The following is a 15,322-nucleotide window of genomic DNA, read 5'->3' as shown; positions in this document are numbered from 1 at the left end:
TATTGAAATCGTATCGAAACACATGACATGTGGTGCGTAACAACACAAGTTTCTCAGTTACTACCCGACAAGTGAAATTTTTCATAATATTGAGGAGAGACACATGTGTTGAGTTGTAGTCTTTTAACATCGTATTTAAACATGAAAAAAATGACTTCAAATAACGTTAAAGGTGCCGTAAATGTGGGGCATCTACTAGAAAAATTAGAAACAGAATATAGCTTTATATCCAGTGTGCTTGACCGAGTGCCTCTCATATATTCTCAAGGTAAGAACATGAGTGGGAAGGTTAAGGCCAGCTATGTTTTTTACATCATGTCTTCTAAACAATAAGTTCCCTGGGTTAAGAAATGCTTATTTTTTTTCTTTGTTCATCTACCCCACGACTTCGTCGAATTTGCCTCTGTTCCTTTCAGGCCACGTACCATTTGTGACATAACTGTCTAATAATATGTTATGTTTTTATTTCAGATACCGAAGATGCAAGTGACGAAGACGAGAGTCAAAAGCATGGTAAGCACCTATCACTGAAGTATTTGAACGTGATTGGATTCTTTTGACACTACGTTCAGGCCTGATTATTACCCCATTGTTCCTAGCAAACGCAGTTATGAGCAAATCAGGCAACGCAACCAGAGCAAACACAGTTGAAGAACTTCAAGAGAGATTGGACGCCCTTAAATGTTGGTTCTCATATCATTTATTTTTTCATAATAATTAGTGTGTGTAAATCATCTTCATTACTATCTAAGATTTTCTTTCTTCTCCAGCTAAAAGTAAGCCAGGCATGAAGAATTCCATAAAAAAGAAGGACTTGGAAACCAAGCTGAGAAATAAAAAGAAGAAGGATGACAGAAATTCTGGACCTCATCGGCTGAAACGATTGGAAAAGCTTGAAAGACGCAAACATGAAATGAGGATGAAATCCGCAGAGAGCAAACATGAAATGAGGATGAAACCCTCAGAAAAAAGACCACCTGAACAAAAACCTTCCAAGCCAGTTTATAATAGTGAAGGGAAAATGGTCTTTAGCAAATTTGACTTTTCAGATGTAGGTTCAGTCAATGACTTAAAGAAAAAGAAAAAAGAGACAAAGGATCCGAAAAAAATACTTGAAAAGTTGAAAGAGAAAAAAGAAACCCTCAAGAAGTTGAAAGATGAGGGGAAAGATGACAAAGTTTTAAAAATGGTGAAAAAGGAAGCTTGGAGCAATGCATTGAAGAAAGCAGAGGGTATCAAGATAAGAGATGACCCAGAGTTGTTGAAGAAATCAATAAGACGCAAGGAAGCTCAAAAGAGGTCAAGTGCTAAGAAGTGGGCGTCACGTGAAAGTACAATCAAGAAAAAGAAGAAAGAAAAGGACGAGAAACGAGAAAGCAATCTTCAAAACAGAAAAGACTCGAAAAAACAGAAGAAGAGAGCTGCTGCCATCAAGAGAGGTCGTATTGTGCCTGGGTTTTAATTGACTCTTTGTCTCTGTTACCATTATCATCTCAAGATAAATATTGAACTTTCTTAATTGGGATTAGTCTTGTACATATTTCTGAAAATAAATTTCTTACTGTTATTTAAGGTATCATGTTGTCCTAATTTAAATTTAAATTCTTGTCATGCCAAGAAACATGTATTTGAGACTTTATTTATTTCCAATGTGCTTCACAATGGCAAGTTTCGTCACAGGGGCTGAGGTGCTGATTTCAGCACTGCTCGAAGCGTATCATTTGGGCTCATCAATCGTGTACTTGCGATTAGCAAGGAACCCCCTGATTTAAATTGAGGTGATTTAGCCCAGGCCTCTTGCATGAAGCGAATTTCTCCTCCAGTAATTCCGCCCAACACCAGGAATAATAGGTTTGGTTGTTCTGATGGATGTTGTGAAACGGTCGTTTGTTGCTTGTTTAACAAAATGCTGAGAATAAAAAAGCACAAATTAATGATGGTCAGTATTGAAAGAAATGAAAGAGGAGCATCATGAGCCATCTGTTACCTAAATCCACTTTTCAGAAGGTCCTTCAGCCCAGCTGACCTGCATGAAAGATCAGGTATGACAGGCTTTGACGGGTCAACAATGTCTCTTATGATACGTTGAAGGAGAGGGGTATACTCTGCAGGCACAGATTCACCCTGTCCTTTGAGTAAGGTCTTGTACTTAGTAAGATCTCGACGAGTATGAGACACCGCTTTTAAAATGAAAAATATGTGTGCTGCAATAGAATCCACCTTTTCTTTTGAGGCTTCCAATGGCACTGCAACAAATTTGCAATGACGTTTTGTTAGAAGTTAAAATGATAGTAAATTTCTGTAATCTAATAAGTGGCTGCACTTACACAGAATATCATGCACAAGGCCAGGGTACTCTTGATCTTCATAAAGAGCAGTACTGATTGCAGATTGCAGTTGAACTTCATCTCTCACCGGAAATGTTAAATCAGTACCAACCAATGAATACAGGAGAACAACCAATGTCAGGAGAGCATCTAGGTTCAGCCCCCTAATGTGCCGCTCAGTCAGTAATTTTGTGATCTGAAGCACCAACAAATCAAGTTCAAAACTTACTCACAAAAAAATGCAGCCAGAATTAAAGGAAAACTGTTCACCTGGGGCAATAAGCCAGCCAATTCACAAGTTTCTGCAGATGTTGTAACATTTTGCCTTAGTACTCGTTCTGTGCTTAAAATAAGTTCAAGCTCTTCAGCATGTTCTCCAGTTAAAGTTTGGACTACAGCCAGAGCAATCTAAGATTCAAATCCGTTCATCCTTTTTATGGTGGGAAAAAACAAGTGAAAAATACACAGATCTTTTAAGATAGACAAGGAAAATACCTGCAGGATCCCACAATTCTGTTCTATTTTTTCCAAATTGCCTCGAAATTGGCGGACATCTTTTTCTAAAGCCTCAGGTTTTACACGAGTTGCAAATTTATTACCAGGTGATAACTTGCTCAGTAAAATCCTGAACATAAAAAGAAAAACATGCTTGTAGCCCAAAATACAAGTTACTAGTATGATTTTTGTCACCAGAATTTATCACCAGATGCTGCATACTGATGTAAGTTGATGAGAATATCACGATCCTTTTTGTGAATAAACCATTCGATGACATTCTGACACACGCTATCCTGATGAGCAAGGCACCCTGGAAAAAGAGCTTCATCATTTGGTGAGTCCCTGTTTGGAAAAATATTTGGATTGAAATCTTGGTCATAGTTTAATTTAAAAAATATGTATGAAATTTGTGCCTTACACAGTGACCTGGGCAAGTTGAGACATATTCACAGCAACATCATTGGTCTGGTCTGGAATATGAGGCAAGGCACAAAGCACTTTATCTAAAAAACATTTTGAGTCGACACTTGATGGAAGACAAAGATCCAGAGTTCGGTCAACTATTACAACTGATAAGCGATGCTGTCCCATCTGAAAGGGAGAAGAAAATTGATCTTCAGTGGCATTTAAAAATCATGAACAATCTAAATAAAGGTCTTAATGTACCTTTCTACGGTGGTGGACAGAGGGTAAGTCTTCTAGAGCTGACGCAACCGCTCCACTAAGGGAGCCAATGCTAAAAACAACATCAGCCGCCCCCATCTGGTTGAACAAGGAGTCCAAAAATACTGCAAGACTCTGAGCTGTCGCAAGGTCTTTTAAAGAGATAACTTCTGGCTTGCTTCCAAAGGACTTGACCTAAAGCATAAAATTTTGATTATTGTCTCAAACAATTGGAATAATTTGCAGTGTCTGTTATAATTAATGTAATTAATACTGCTGTCATTACCTTACTCAGATCAAGGGAAGGGAACAGGTCTCGGAATGGTGGAAGCATAATTGTATTTTCAATGATTGGAGCAAAAAAAGCAGGAAACAAGAGGACATCTGCATGCAAATTCTATGGAAATAAAACAGTGAGAGAAACTTAGAAATTCTAGTTTCAATTTTGTCAAATAAAACTCAGCAAAAGATGAACACACAACATACCTGTAGGTTTCTATTCTTCATGCTCATCCACTGTAACAAATCGTGCTTGATTTTTGGAATGGCCAACTGTGGTTCTGGGAGAGGGGCAGTCACCAAGGTAATCGAATGGAATGAACTTTGACTTATTATATCACACAAGTCCACCTGAATCGTGGCATATGAGGATGCAGTTAAAAAAACTGCCTTCTCTGCATTATCTATTGGCTCTTGAGAATACTGTCAAGAAAGTACACATATTTAAAATTTATCACAGGGAATGGATTAAACAATTTATATGCCGCAAAAAAGAAATACCTTGTACGCATTTAATTCTTTGATGGCTAAAGCACCTTCAAGCAGAATATTTTCAGATCCTATACTCCAATGAAGGCATTCCCCAGCCTTTGAATCAATGAAAACCGCTGCATCTTGCAAATGATTTAGAACCTCCCTCCAGGCGGTTTGACACAAGTTCAAAAAATTTAGCTCCATAACAAACAACTCTGAAAAATTGCAAGAAAAATCAATCAGGCAAAAGAACCGATTTGTTACATCTAAGATGCTCAGTGTAAGAGGACTTGTTTGTTGATACCAAGAAAACATAACCCAACTACAAACATAAGCATAGAAATTGTACTTACAAATGAAAGGGCTTGGATTGAAACATAAAATGAACAGGAAAAACATGAAATGTGTGACACCAGTCACGGCTTATAACAGCCACCGTGAAAATAAAAGAAACAAATTACTTGTTGAACAAAGCAGACGATTTTTGTTTGACGTGACAGGTACAACTGTTCCCACCTTTACATTGTTTCTGCTTTGCTGCTTATAAAAACGTCGAATGACACGATATGTCCACCTATTGTTACCGGTCAGTACTCCCAGTTCTTTCCGATTCATTTGACAGCGTATTAAATGTGAATTATTTCAACTAATGAAAAGAAGCCGGTGATGTTTATCTCGAGAACGTTGGTAATGCGAATAAGTCGAATATCGAGGGGTCGACTGCAGCATCCCCTCCCCCTCCCCCATCCCCCGGCGGAAAGTTGTTGTCAAGCATGATTCCGTTTAAATTTAGCTGAGAAAGGGGTCCAATCGTGGAAAATAAACTGCAACGAGAAATTTCCGACCTTCTGACTGTACTTCTATCCGGGTGATGAGCACACAGAACCAAAGAACTGATATCTGATTTGAGCCCTTTCTGAGTGCACCCCATGTTGCAAGAAGAAGAGGAGAAGCAAGTGGTCGTTCTGTGTTGCCGCCATATTGGTGTAGCAAGTGTTTATCCATAAAGTTACACTGATGATTTCTAAATATTTTGAAGTTTGAGCGAGCCTACAGTGTCTCACTTGAATGCGGAGAAAAACCTTTCGCTTGAATTGAAATTTAGTTGCCGCTTCTAGTGGTTATCACATCACCAGTTCAGCTGCTGTGACGTCCCCTACCTGGGGCAAATTGTTGCAAATATTTTAGGCCTTTTCAATATTATTCCTGTGTCGTGCTGGATAAACAGTGAATTGGATGCTTTGTTGTATACTAAGTGCTTGAAAAGCCAAGTGGGTTCTGCAACGACCGTTCCAGAGTTCTTTTAAGAAGTGGAACGGATAATTAATGTATGCATTGTCCGGGGGGGCTCACCTAGACTAATGTACCCTAAAGGGTTGAACAGGTCATGCTACCGACTATTTTGCACTTCGCGAGTGTTAAATGTGACTCTTAGAGATTCCATCGACTTTCTAAATCGTTACAAGTCACCCTGAGGCTTCTAAAATGTCTTGGGACATCAGTTTGACTTCTTCCTCTCTTCAGAGATGGATGGTTTTGCTTCTTGTTATTGTCATCAGTTTTGGTAAGTTGACCATTATTTGGCCTCTTTTTCCACTTACCCTTTTCAATGGTCCACATTTTTGATTATTTAAGATGTTTTTAATAGCTGTAGGTGTAACTTTTCTATCAACCGAAGAACAAAGAGCATTAATAATGAATGAGATTGTCTGCTTCAAATTAGTTTAAGCGATCCGGGTTGTTTGGAAGCATATTTTGTTTTGATATCTGAGACAAACAATCCACTGTCTTACATTGTCTTGGTTTTTAAAATCCCTTGTGTCGATTTTTTATCTTGAAATCCCCCCTCCCCCTCTTTTTTTCCTTTTCTTTTTTTCTTTTTTGCTTTGCCATTTTTATTGAATTTCTTGTTTAAATTATGGTACCAATCGTAACTACTATGCATCTTAAATTTTTTTACTTTCTTTGTTTCATTTTAGTGCACGTGTCAAGCACTCATGCAATCACAGTGACAAAGCGCTGTGAGTTCCACAATGATACTATGTGTCAAGAGCTAGGAAATGGCTGCAATGAAACCCAGGAATGCAACAATGATGAAAACAAACGGCACCATTGCTTTGTCCTTTGGCAAAACAATTCTATGGGACAACCTTATGTCAAACTTAAGGTACCATCACATGTGCTTAACTTATCTTCTAATGATCGTATTTTTAGTAGTCTTGTGGATGTGCCTTGTTTGTCAGTTTTCCTCTTCTTTTAATGCCGGTGCATTCTAATTTTTTGTATTATTAATATTATAGGGATGTTTCCTCAACAACATGGAATGCTACAATCAGCCTAGGTGTGTGGAAAAGAGAGAAGGACCTGAAAAAGATATGTTCTTTTGCTGCTGTGAAGGTGACATGTGTAACAGGGAATTCACATGGGAACCCACACCAGCCCCACCCCCAACTTTGCAAGGTATTTATACATAAAGTAACTTCAGTTTGCTCTTTCATTTCTCTTCACAGACATGCATTTTGCTTGTTTCCAATATTCTATGTACAATTAATATTCGATGGAACTTGAACGTTCTTTCAGCCCCGATGCCACCAGCCAATCAAGAATTCAAATATATTTTGATAATACTGTTGATGCTGATGGTCGTGGCAGTTGTCATAGCTCTCACATATTGGTATTACAGAAGGCGCAAGTTGGCTTATTTCAATGAGGTAAGTTCTGTTTTTTTAGGACATTTGAACCATATTGCTAATAATTCTTATAATTAGGCTTTAAGTCTCAGTTTTACTCCTGCTGACACCACTAGTCTTATTTATTACTGTTGAGTGGTGGTTCAGCAGTTTCATTGCATTTTTTTTCTATTTTTCATTTTTTTATCTAATTATTTTGTACCTAATATCTATCACTCAAAGTCTACATTATCATTCATGAATGCAGACTTGACCATTTCATTTTGAATTGTAAAGAAAATGAAGGATCACCCATATTTTGGGCATGGTATGGATACAAATTTACTTATTTAAATGTTTGTCCTTGCCTCTCCTTTATGGGTTATTCCTGTTCAGTGGGTGAGTGATCCGTCTCCAAATAATATTGCATGTTCTATTGATTTGCAATGTATTGCTGTAATTCTTCACAATTGACTGACTAAATGAGATGCACACAAATATACTACACTTGCTAAAGCTGTATATATGTGCATCTACGTTAAACAAATTGAGGTTGCTCGTAGCTGCCACATTTTGAGCATTGTCTTAGCTCAGCCATGTATTCACCATGTTTGTTGGTTTGAGGTTGGAGTTCATGGCACAGTTGCAAAAAGAAAGCAATTTCAAAAATCATATTGCTTTTTTGTTTTCTTGTGAGTGTTTTTTGGGGCAGTTGAAATGAATCAACTTGCCATTGCCTGAGACACATTTTCTCTGTTCCTCTCTCATGTATAGAGACCCAAGTTTTGAAGTGCCTGCTTCTTTTCCCTTGCCTTTTACCTGTTCCCTGCGTCTGGATTTGTAGACTTGAATTGCTGACACTTAGTTGTGTGGTACCACACGTAAGGAAATGAAGGGCGTCACTGGAGGCAGTAACTGCAGCAATTGCATGGCCTGCAGTTTGTCTTGCATGGCTGCCCATCTCATTCGTCTTCTTGACAATCCTGCATCAACTTCATATTTGACATGTTGTAGTAACACATAATTCCTTTTTCCTCCCTTTTTTTTCTGTCCTTGATTTTTTTTTAGTTCCTGCATTTTGTAGTGTTTTGTTCATGATTGTCATGTTCCCTAAAAGGTCCGAGATTGCTTACAGGTGCCAACTATGGAGCCCCGGTCCCAAGCTCTGGAAGCTCCCTCCCAAGGCCTGCTCCCAATTCAACTCCTTGAAGTGAAAGCTCGGGGTCGTTTTGGAGCTGTGTGGAAAGCACAATATCGGACTGAAACAGTTGCTGTCAAAGTCTTCCACATTCAGGTATTAATTGCTCTGTCCAGACAGAGCAAAATGTCTTTCAACTTGATAATATGGCAGTGTTCACTTTGAAAGACAAGGTGCATGATCATTATGCTATGCCAAATGGCATTAACATTTTTTGTAAGGTGTAGACCGTACAGAGAACGCCTTATGAAATATTTTCAAATTTCACTTCAATGAAAAAAAGAGCTAAATTTCTTAACATTTTGAAAGAAGTTTTCATTTATATGGTAGATGAAGATTTAAAGGCCTACCACAACACCAACACAGTCAGTGCAATGACATTGTATAATGTTTCCCTCCACAAAAGGAGACAGGAACACATTTCCTGCTTTGCTCTGAATGTGTTAAAATAATGATTGTTGTGGAAATTTTGACTTGACAGCCCTTATTTGTGATCTTGAGGCAGATTTTCCTAATATGATGCCACATTATAATTTAAGGTTTCTCATATTGGACATATTCCCTTTTCTCAAGATTTGCCTTTTCCTTAAGAGAAATCAAATAAATTATTGTGTTGTTTTTTTTATTCTTTTTCTCTCCTTTTTTTTTTGTGGAGTTCCAATAATTTGGTAGGATTTGTATTCTGTTCTAAGCAAAATATTTAATGGAAATCATAGCCAAATTTTGTGCCAAGATATGTTACTGATTTTTAAGTTGTATTTTGTTTTACACAAAATTTTTAAGTTGAAATCAGTCAAATTTTGTGCCAAGACATGTTCCTAATTTTTGAGTTTGACAATTTCCAGGAAAAGCAGTCTTGGTACAGTGAACAGCTGATATATCAGCAGCCTGACATGGATCATCCCAATATACTGCATTATATTGGTGTTGAACAGCATGGAGACAATCTCCAGGCTGAGTTTTGGCTGATCACTGCTTTCCATGAGAAAGGCTCTCTGTGTGATTGGCTGAAGGCAAACATTGTTAGCTGGCCAGAACTTTGTCGTATTGCTGAAACCATGGCCAGGTAATTTTGTGTTGACTAGAGCTGCTGAACTTGTTTCTATTCTTAAAACTTATTCCCTTTTATACAAAATCTTCATTCCTGAATTTTCTCTAGGGGTCTTATGCACTTTCATGAGGAAATGCCGCCCAGGAAAGGTAATGGTTACAAGCCGGCAATTGCCCACAGAGACTTCAAGTCCAAAAATGTACTGTTGAAATCAGATCTCACTGCCTGTATAGCAGACTTTGGTCTTGCTCTAATCTTTGAGCCTGGGAAATCTTGTGGTGACACTCATGGCCAGGTCAGTCAATTAAAGTAGGAAATAACGGAAATATTCAGTAGGGGTACTCATATTCTCCTCCTGTCTTATTTTCCAGGTTGGTACTAGACGTTACATGGCACCAGAAGTACTTGAGGGAGCAATCAACTTCTCACGTGATGCCTTCCTTCGCATTGATATGTATGCTTGTGGACTTGTCCTCTGGGAGCTGGCTTCACGGTGTACTGCTCAGGAAGTAAGTGCATAACTATACATTTTTTTAATAATAATAATAATTGAGTAGGCAGAGAACACAACATATTGTAATTCTGCTGACAGGGTCCTATTGGTGAATACCGACTACCATTTGAAGAGGAAGTAGGGCAGCGACCTACTTTAGAAGATATGCAGGAATGTGTGGTTCACAAAAAGCAACGACCTATATGCCCAGACACATGGCGGAAGCATCCAGTATGTTTTATTAATGTGTTCATTGGGTTTGCGTTCAATTCAAATATAATTTTTAATTTCTCTATGAGACTGAACTGAATGCTCTTTCTTGAATTGTAGGGACTCTCTGCCCTCTGTGATACCATGGAGGAATGCTGGGATCATGATGCGGAGGCAAGACTGTCAGCTTCTTGTGTTATGGAGCGATTACTGAATCAACAGCGGCTGTTGGCTCATCCTGTGACACAGTTGCTGAACATTGGCACTGTAGACATCCCTCCATGCTGTCCCAAGGATGCCAGCTTGTAAATATTATTGTAAAGCTGTTGTGAGTTGCTCACTCTACCATTTCTACCTCAATTGACACAGCCATGTTGGATGGCTCTGTATAGTAGGTATGTGTTTGTTTCTATTTTAATGATCATTTCTTTCCTGTGAGTGAAGGCTCTATTCTGTGCATTGCAGTTTCATTTTTAATAATTTCTTTGCCTTTTTCATTTCAGGATTCGTCAAAGACTGAACTTTAAAGATGTGTTCTTTGCAGTGTGTCTAGCAGCTGTGCCCTATGTGCCAATGTAATATATAGTTTCAAGAATAAGTGTACAGTTACAAAAACAAGTGAAAAAGCAAAGTAAAACTTGCAAGTTAAAACTGTGTGTGGTGTGCTTAGTGCTTCAAGTTCAGAAAAGGAAAGACACAATGTACAAGCTATATGCCCTGCATTTCAAAGTCCTCCTTTGGAAGAAACTGTGGGCAGAATAAAGAAGACTGTGAAGCGAATTTGGCCAAGATAATATTTAAGACTGCACCAGCGTGATGTGGGAAATGATTGAGTCCCTAGGGACTGATAAAGTTTGGAAAATTGTGGAAACGGGCAGTGCCCATGTAAAAGCCTCTTTTGTATTCAGTATTTTGTTATGTAGTTTAAAATGCCTTATTGGAAAGCACATTAGATATCCACTTTGCTAAAGACAAGAAAAATTGTTCAAAAAAAAATTAAAAAGAAAGTAGAACTAAATTTATTCACAGTATTTTTGTCTTGTTGTTTGTTATTGGTTAAATTTTAAAGTTTGCTTTTATTTTTAGCAGTTTCCCTCAGCAATGTTTTAGGTTGTGCTCATATTAATGATCTCTAAATTTTTGTCCATATGAACACATTAACCCTAAACCAACGCCAGTTTTATTTTCGTGCAATGTTCTGTGTAAATTTGAGCTGGTTCAAATGATTCCTCTACTATTATTGGTCTCATTGACCATTTTCATATCTTGTGAGATGGTTTTAAGTTGGAGTTTTTCTTTGACAGTCAGTCTCTTTCATTCACAGTCCAGTTATTTACTGTCTATTTTGTTTTAACTGTTTAGTGACTGGGGTGTGGCTTAGTCTTGCAACGGCTTGTGGTTTTGTTTGATCACTGGTAGGTAGAGTATGTGTTCACGCGTCTTTGATCAATTTAAACCGATACCTATTAATAGGTAAAGGTTCATTGTGTGATTTTTTTATTTTGAATAGTTTTTAGTCCGTCCAGAAAGTTTTAATAGGTTGAGCAGCTAGAGCACCCCACTTCCACCCCCAACCCACAAAAAAAGAAAAATAAGGTTCAGGGAAATTTCATTGTAAGGGCGTTTCCAATTAAATCCAGGTACTTCATTTGGTGAAGTAATTAAATACATCGATGAATGAAGCTCGTATCTTATGATTATTAATCAAAACTGTGATAAAATGGAACATTGATTGATTGTGGAATACTTTTACCTGTCTGAAAGGGTTGGTTAGTTTCTGACAAAACAGCATCTTGCAATTGAGTTGCAGTTACAAAGCTTCCATTCAAGTTCGCTTGTAGGAGAAATTTTTCTGTAACATATTCAAAATTTCTCTCTAAGAAGTGCCTGGCAATTCCTATTGCTCTTTATGTTTTAGTTAAAAAGCAACTGATTGCAATCCACGTAGCCATTGTTTTAATTATTATTTTAACTGGACTGATGGGTGTTATGTGTTTTTTTTTTGTTCTCTTTTTAATAGTTTTATTGTGTCAGTTAATGTTACTTGTTCTGACTATTGTAGTGCACATCTGTACCCTATCTCGATATTGAATACATGATGCAAGATAGGTGCCATAGATTCCCCTTTTTTTGTTTTATTTAAGCAATCACATGGTGTACATGAGAATTAAGTAATCACTGGAAAACTTTATGAACTCTCTATGTAGAAATGTTAAGGAAGTTAATTGTTCTCGTGTTATGACTTGCATGTTAGGTTAATATTTGCCAGTGCTCATTCCTGTACCCAATTTGTTTGGGGGTTTGGAAAGGGAAAGACCAAGTTCCTATTTACATTTTTAAAAAAGAAAAAATAAGAGAAATAAAAAAAACAATCACTATTGTTTGTGGTGACATGTTTTCTTTCTTTAGGATGTTGTTAATATTTTTATTTCTATGTTACAATTGTTAATGGAATGTTTTATAAGTTTTGCTAGACTAATCAGGTCCTGCAACCAATGCCAATGCCATAAGTGTATTTAATTTGGTACTGAGTAAATTGATGACAGCCGTGTGCTTTTTCACAATTCTAAAGAAATTGTTTTTGTGTGAACCCTGACGGACCTTTCTCCTCTGAGTCAAGAGCTTCATATCTTCTTAACTGTCCACTTCTGTTAACTTGAACAATGATTTAATGTTGGACTTTTTGAAGCTGAAATAAAAACGATGCATCTTGATGGATGCATCTAATTTTGTCTGGGGCCAAGTTCTGTTCCAAAGAATCTTCGCATGACTTGAAGGATTGTCCACAAACTTAACATCCAAAACCAGCCAAGAACACTAAATAAAACCTGTGCATTATGGTTTCATAGGATTTAAAGGTGCATTTTTCAGTACCCACTGCTTCTTGTTTACAAGCTTTAAATAACAAGCATTCTTTGCCTTCCTCAAACAAATTTGTCTGTGTGAATAGCTTTGATTATTGTTAAAACAAATGCTAAATGCCTTGCACAACTCCAGTTACCATGTTAATTACTGCAAACTCAAATGTTAATTTATTGTTAATAAACAAATAGTGCATGCAAAGATTTCCCTTCATTTTTAATTTTAAAAAAATTGAGTGAGAGGGTTGAGTGGTGCTGGTTCTATCTTTGGTTTACTTCAAGACTTATGCTTAATATGATTCAGTAGTAAGGTGTAGATGCATTCAAATTGGATTTAGTCTTCTATTCCCACTAAAACATTGGAAATCTATTCCTCTTGTCTTATTTCTTCCCTTGGCCCTTTGTACTTAATTTCTAATCTCATCCAAATCACTTGACCAGAGACAGACTGGCTGGCCAAAGAGAGCACGTGTCCAGTTTCCTTCTTTGCAATTTTATGGCCGGAATCATCTTGTTAATTCAGTTTCAGCAGTATTTCTGTGTGACTTGGAGTACAAATTGATAGCCTGCATAATCACTTTCCACTCATTTTTTTTTCCTCTTCATAATTAAGGTCATTTAGCACAAACTGTTTTGCGTATGACTCATCTCACATATCTGGGGACAGAATAAATGAACTGTTTACATTCTGCCCTCACAATCACTTATTTGCGCTCTTGATTTCATTCAATTAGTAGTTGTCTTGTTGGTATTGATGGTTTCAGAAGTATTGATGTGTTAAATGTTTCCTTTCCTAATTGTTTCAGTCTAAAGAGTCCCTACAATGCTTAGCCCTTATGTGTGATTTAAATTGAGGCGTGTTGCTTAAGGTCTACTGTAACTTTGTACGTCTACTATGATCTTAGTAAGTTTCTGTTGATTTTGTTGTATGTCAAAGTGAGTATTTGGATGAAAGTGTTCTCATTTAGTTGGATGGGCTCACTCTTGGCAAACTTTAATTAACTAAATGATTAAATGAGATTACTCCAAGTTTGTATGTCTTAACAAATTGATGTTGATGCTCTAGAAACCCAAGAGTGAGCATGCTTGGTTGGTTGACTCCACCTGGCACAGGTCAGGTAAAGTCAACAGTGCACAAACTTGGGTTTCTAGACAGGTTGGTGAAACGACATCACATTTGTTTTCTGACTTTTTCAAATCACCTCAGTAATCTCTGATTGCACATACCATATATAAATGAAATCAGATGGCACTTTGAGTGATGCAGACACTTTGGGTTTTCAAGGACAAATCCACATATATTGTGCTGGACTCTCCCTTTACCCTTTGAACTCTTATCACCCCCTTCCTGTCCCCTTTCTGCCCTGTTAAGTGTGACATTTGTTTAGTTAAGAGATTCTGCAGGGTATGTACCATAGTGTGTAGCAATTAAAAGTACAAGTTTTACTACATAATTATTGGACTTAAAATAAATTGTGTATTGATGTGTTTTTTTCACAGTTCTTGAGTTTACGGTTAACTGTCACGGTCAGTTTGGCATTATCATAGATTGTGGACATAGCTGCATAGTTCAAAGGGTTTCTGTTTGATTAAATGTTCCAATAATATGTCTCGGAGAAATGAAATTGATATGAAACACTGTGACTTCTGTGAGATACATGGACTTAACGTGATTATTGTTACAGAGTTAAGTCATTACTGAACAGTGTTACTGTTACTTTGGTCTGGTCAATTTAGCTCTGCTTTGTTTGAACTTATCGAACCTTTCTACAAAGTGTCCATCTTATTGATAGACTGATATTACAAAACACAAAACAAAAAAATCACCTCATTTAATTGGGTTTTTTATATTGACTGATTGTTTTCTGTGTATTTTATTACTTCTTACTATATTGTAGATGTTTGTTATTAATTTCATAACTTGTGTTGTTTTATAATTCTCTTTACTGATGCTTTGTTAAAACTTACAATAGTAATAGATTTTTCTAAAGATATCAATGCACTCTTGTTTGATGATTACAATTGTTCTTTATTAAACTGCCCATTCTCTTTTGTAATTTTTTTTTTTAAATAACAGAAGGACAGTTGATCTTGTGAGGCTGTGAAATGACACTCTTAAAATTCCACATTGTCTATGTCATTTGAAAAGAAATATCACAAAGCACAGCCAATGTGGTGTGCTTTCAAAAGTCAATCAATCAAAAGAATAAAGCCTTCGCTCAATTGAAGAAAAAATTGCAGATTGATGATACAGTAACTGTTGTGAAACTGCAAGGAAAGTCTCTTGAAAATTAATGCAGCTTCTCATTGTTGTTAGTTTTGGTTTCAGCCTTGTTTTATCTCATTTCAATCAGTCAAATAATCGTATATACATTAAAATTTTTACCTGTATTGAACAAATGTTTTTGTACGAATAGATTATGTTTCTTCTTTTTTGTAAGAATTTGTAATATTAAGCAATGTTGGTTGACTGCTGTTTGCAATTGGTCATACCTGTGTAGTATTGTCATCAGGTTGCTGTATAAATGGTTCTACTCTTAACTGTATGTGTGGGAGAATAAAAACCAACATTTGTGTCGTACAATTGTGCTATTTTAGT

The 15,322-nt window shown here is 36.9% G+C and overlaps 3 protein-coding genes across 3 annotated transcripts; 2 read left to right on the top strand and 1 right to left on the bottom strand.

Annotated features, from left to right (window-relative positions):
* The first annotated feature begins 62 nt into the window (after nucleotides 1-62).
* Nucleotides 63-1,576, top strand: LOC117641185 (surfeit locus protein 6 homolog). Its single transcript, XM_034378330.1, has 4 exons — nucleotides 63-268; nucleotides 472-513; nucleotides 600-683; nucleotides 771-1,576. Exons 1-4 carry the CDS (start codon nucleotides 142-144, stop codon nucleotides 1,460-1,462), a joined length of 945 nt encoding a protein of 314 aa, XP_034234221.1. The 5' UTR covers nucleotides 63-141; the 3' UTR covers nucleotides 1,463-1,576.
* A 37-nt stretch (nucleotides 1,577-1,613) lies between these two features.
* Nucleotides 1,614-4,849, bottom strand: LOC117641182 (sec1 family domain-containing protein 2-like). The gene is made up of 12 exons (XM_034378327.1): nucleotides 4,595-4,849; nucleotides 4,269-4,456; nucleotides 3,975-4,190; nucleotides 3,775-3,885; nucleotides 3,492-3,683; nucleotides 3,244-3,416; nucleotides 3,045-3,167; nucleotides 2,823-2,952; nucleotides 2,598-2,735; nucleotides 2,328-2,523; nucleotides 1,988-2,246; nucleotides 1,614-1,909 (listed from the first exon to the last, which is right to left on the bottom strand). The coding sequence occupies exons 2-12, from the start codon at nucleotides 4,443-4,445 to the stop codon at nucleotides 1,675-1,677; spliced, it is 1,950 nt and encodes a 649-aa protein (XP_034234218.1). The 5' UTR covers nucleotides 4,446-4,456; nucleotides 4,595-4,849; the 3' UTR covers nucleotides 1,614-1,674.
* Nucleotides 4,850-5,006: 157 nt separating this feature from the next.
* Nucleotides 5,007-15,307, top strand: LOC117640845 (activin receptor type-2A). Its single transcript, XM_034377778.1, has 11 exons — nucleotides 5,007-5,805; nucleotides 6,221-6,408; nucleotides 6,542-6,701; nucleotides 6,822-6,952; nucleotides 8,046-8,204; nucleotides 8,954-9,174; nucleotides 9,268-9,454; nucleotides 9,531-9,668; nucleotides 9,752-9,883; nucleotides 9,983-10,257; nucleotides 10,366-15,307. Exons 1-10 carry the CDS (start codon nucleotides 5,727-5,729, stop codon nucleotides 10,169-10,171), a joined length of 1,584 nt encoding a protein of 527 aa, XP_034233669.1. The 5' UTR covers nucleotides 5,007-5,726; the 3' UTR covers nucleotides 10,172-10,257; nucleotides 10,366-15,307.
* The last annotated feature ends 15 nt before the right edge of the window (nucleotides 15,308-15,322 follow it).

This window comes from Thrips palmi, unplaced genomic scaffold, assembly GCF_012932325.1.
Source record: "Thrips palmi isolate BJ-2018 unplaced genomic scaffold, TpBJ-2018v1 HiC_scaffold_15, whole genome shotgun sequence".
NCBI classification, from domain to species: Eukaryota; Metazoa; Arthropoda; class Insecta; order Thysanoptera; family Thripidae; genus Thrips; species Thrips palmi.
The sequence above is the reverse complement of the archived record's forward strand: the minus strand, read 5'-3'. Positions and strand labels throughout refer to the sequence as shown.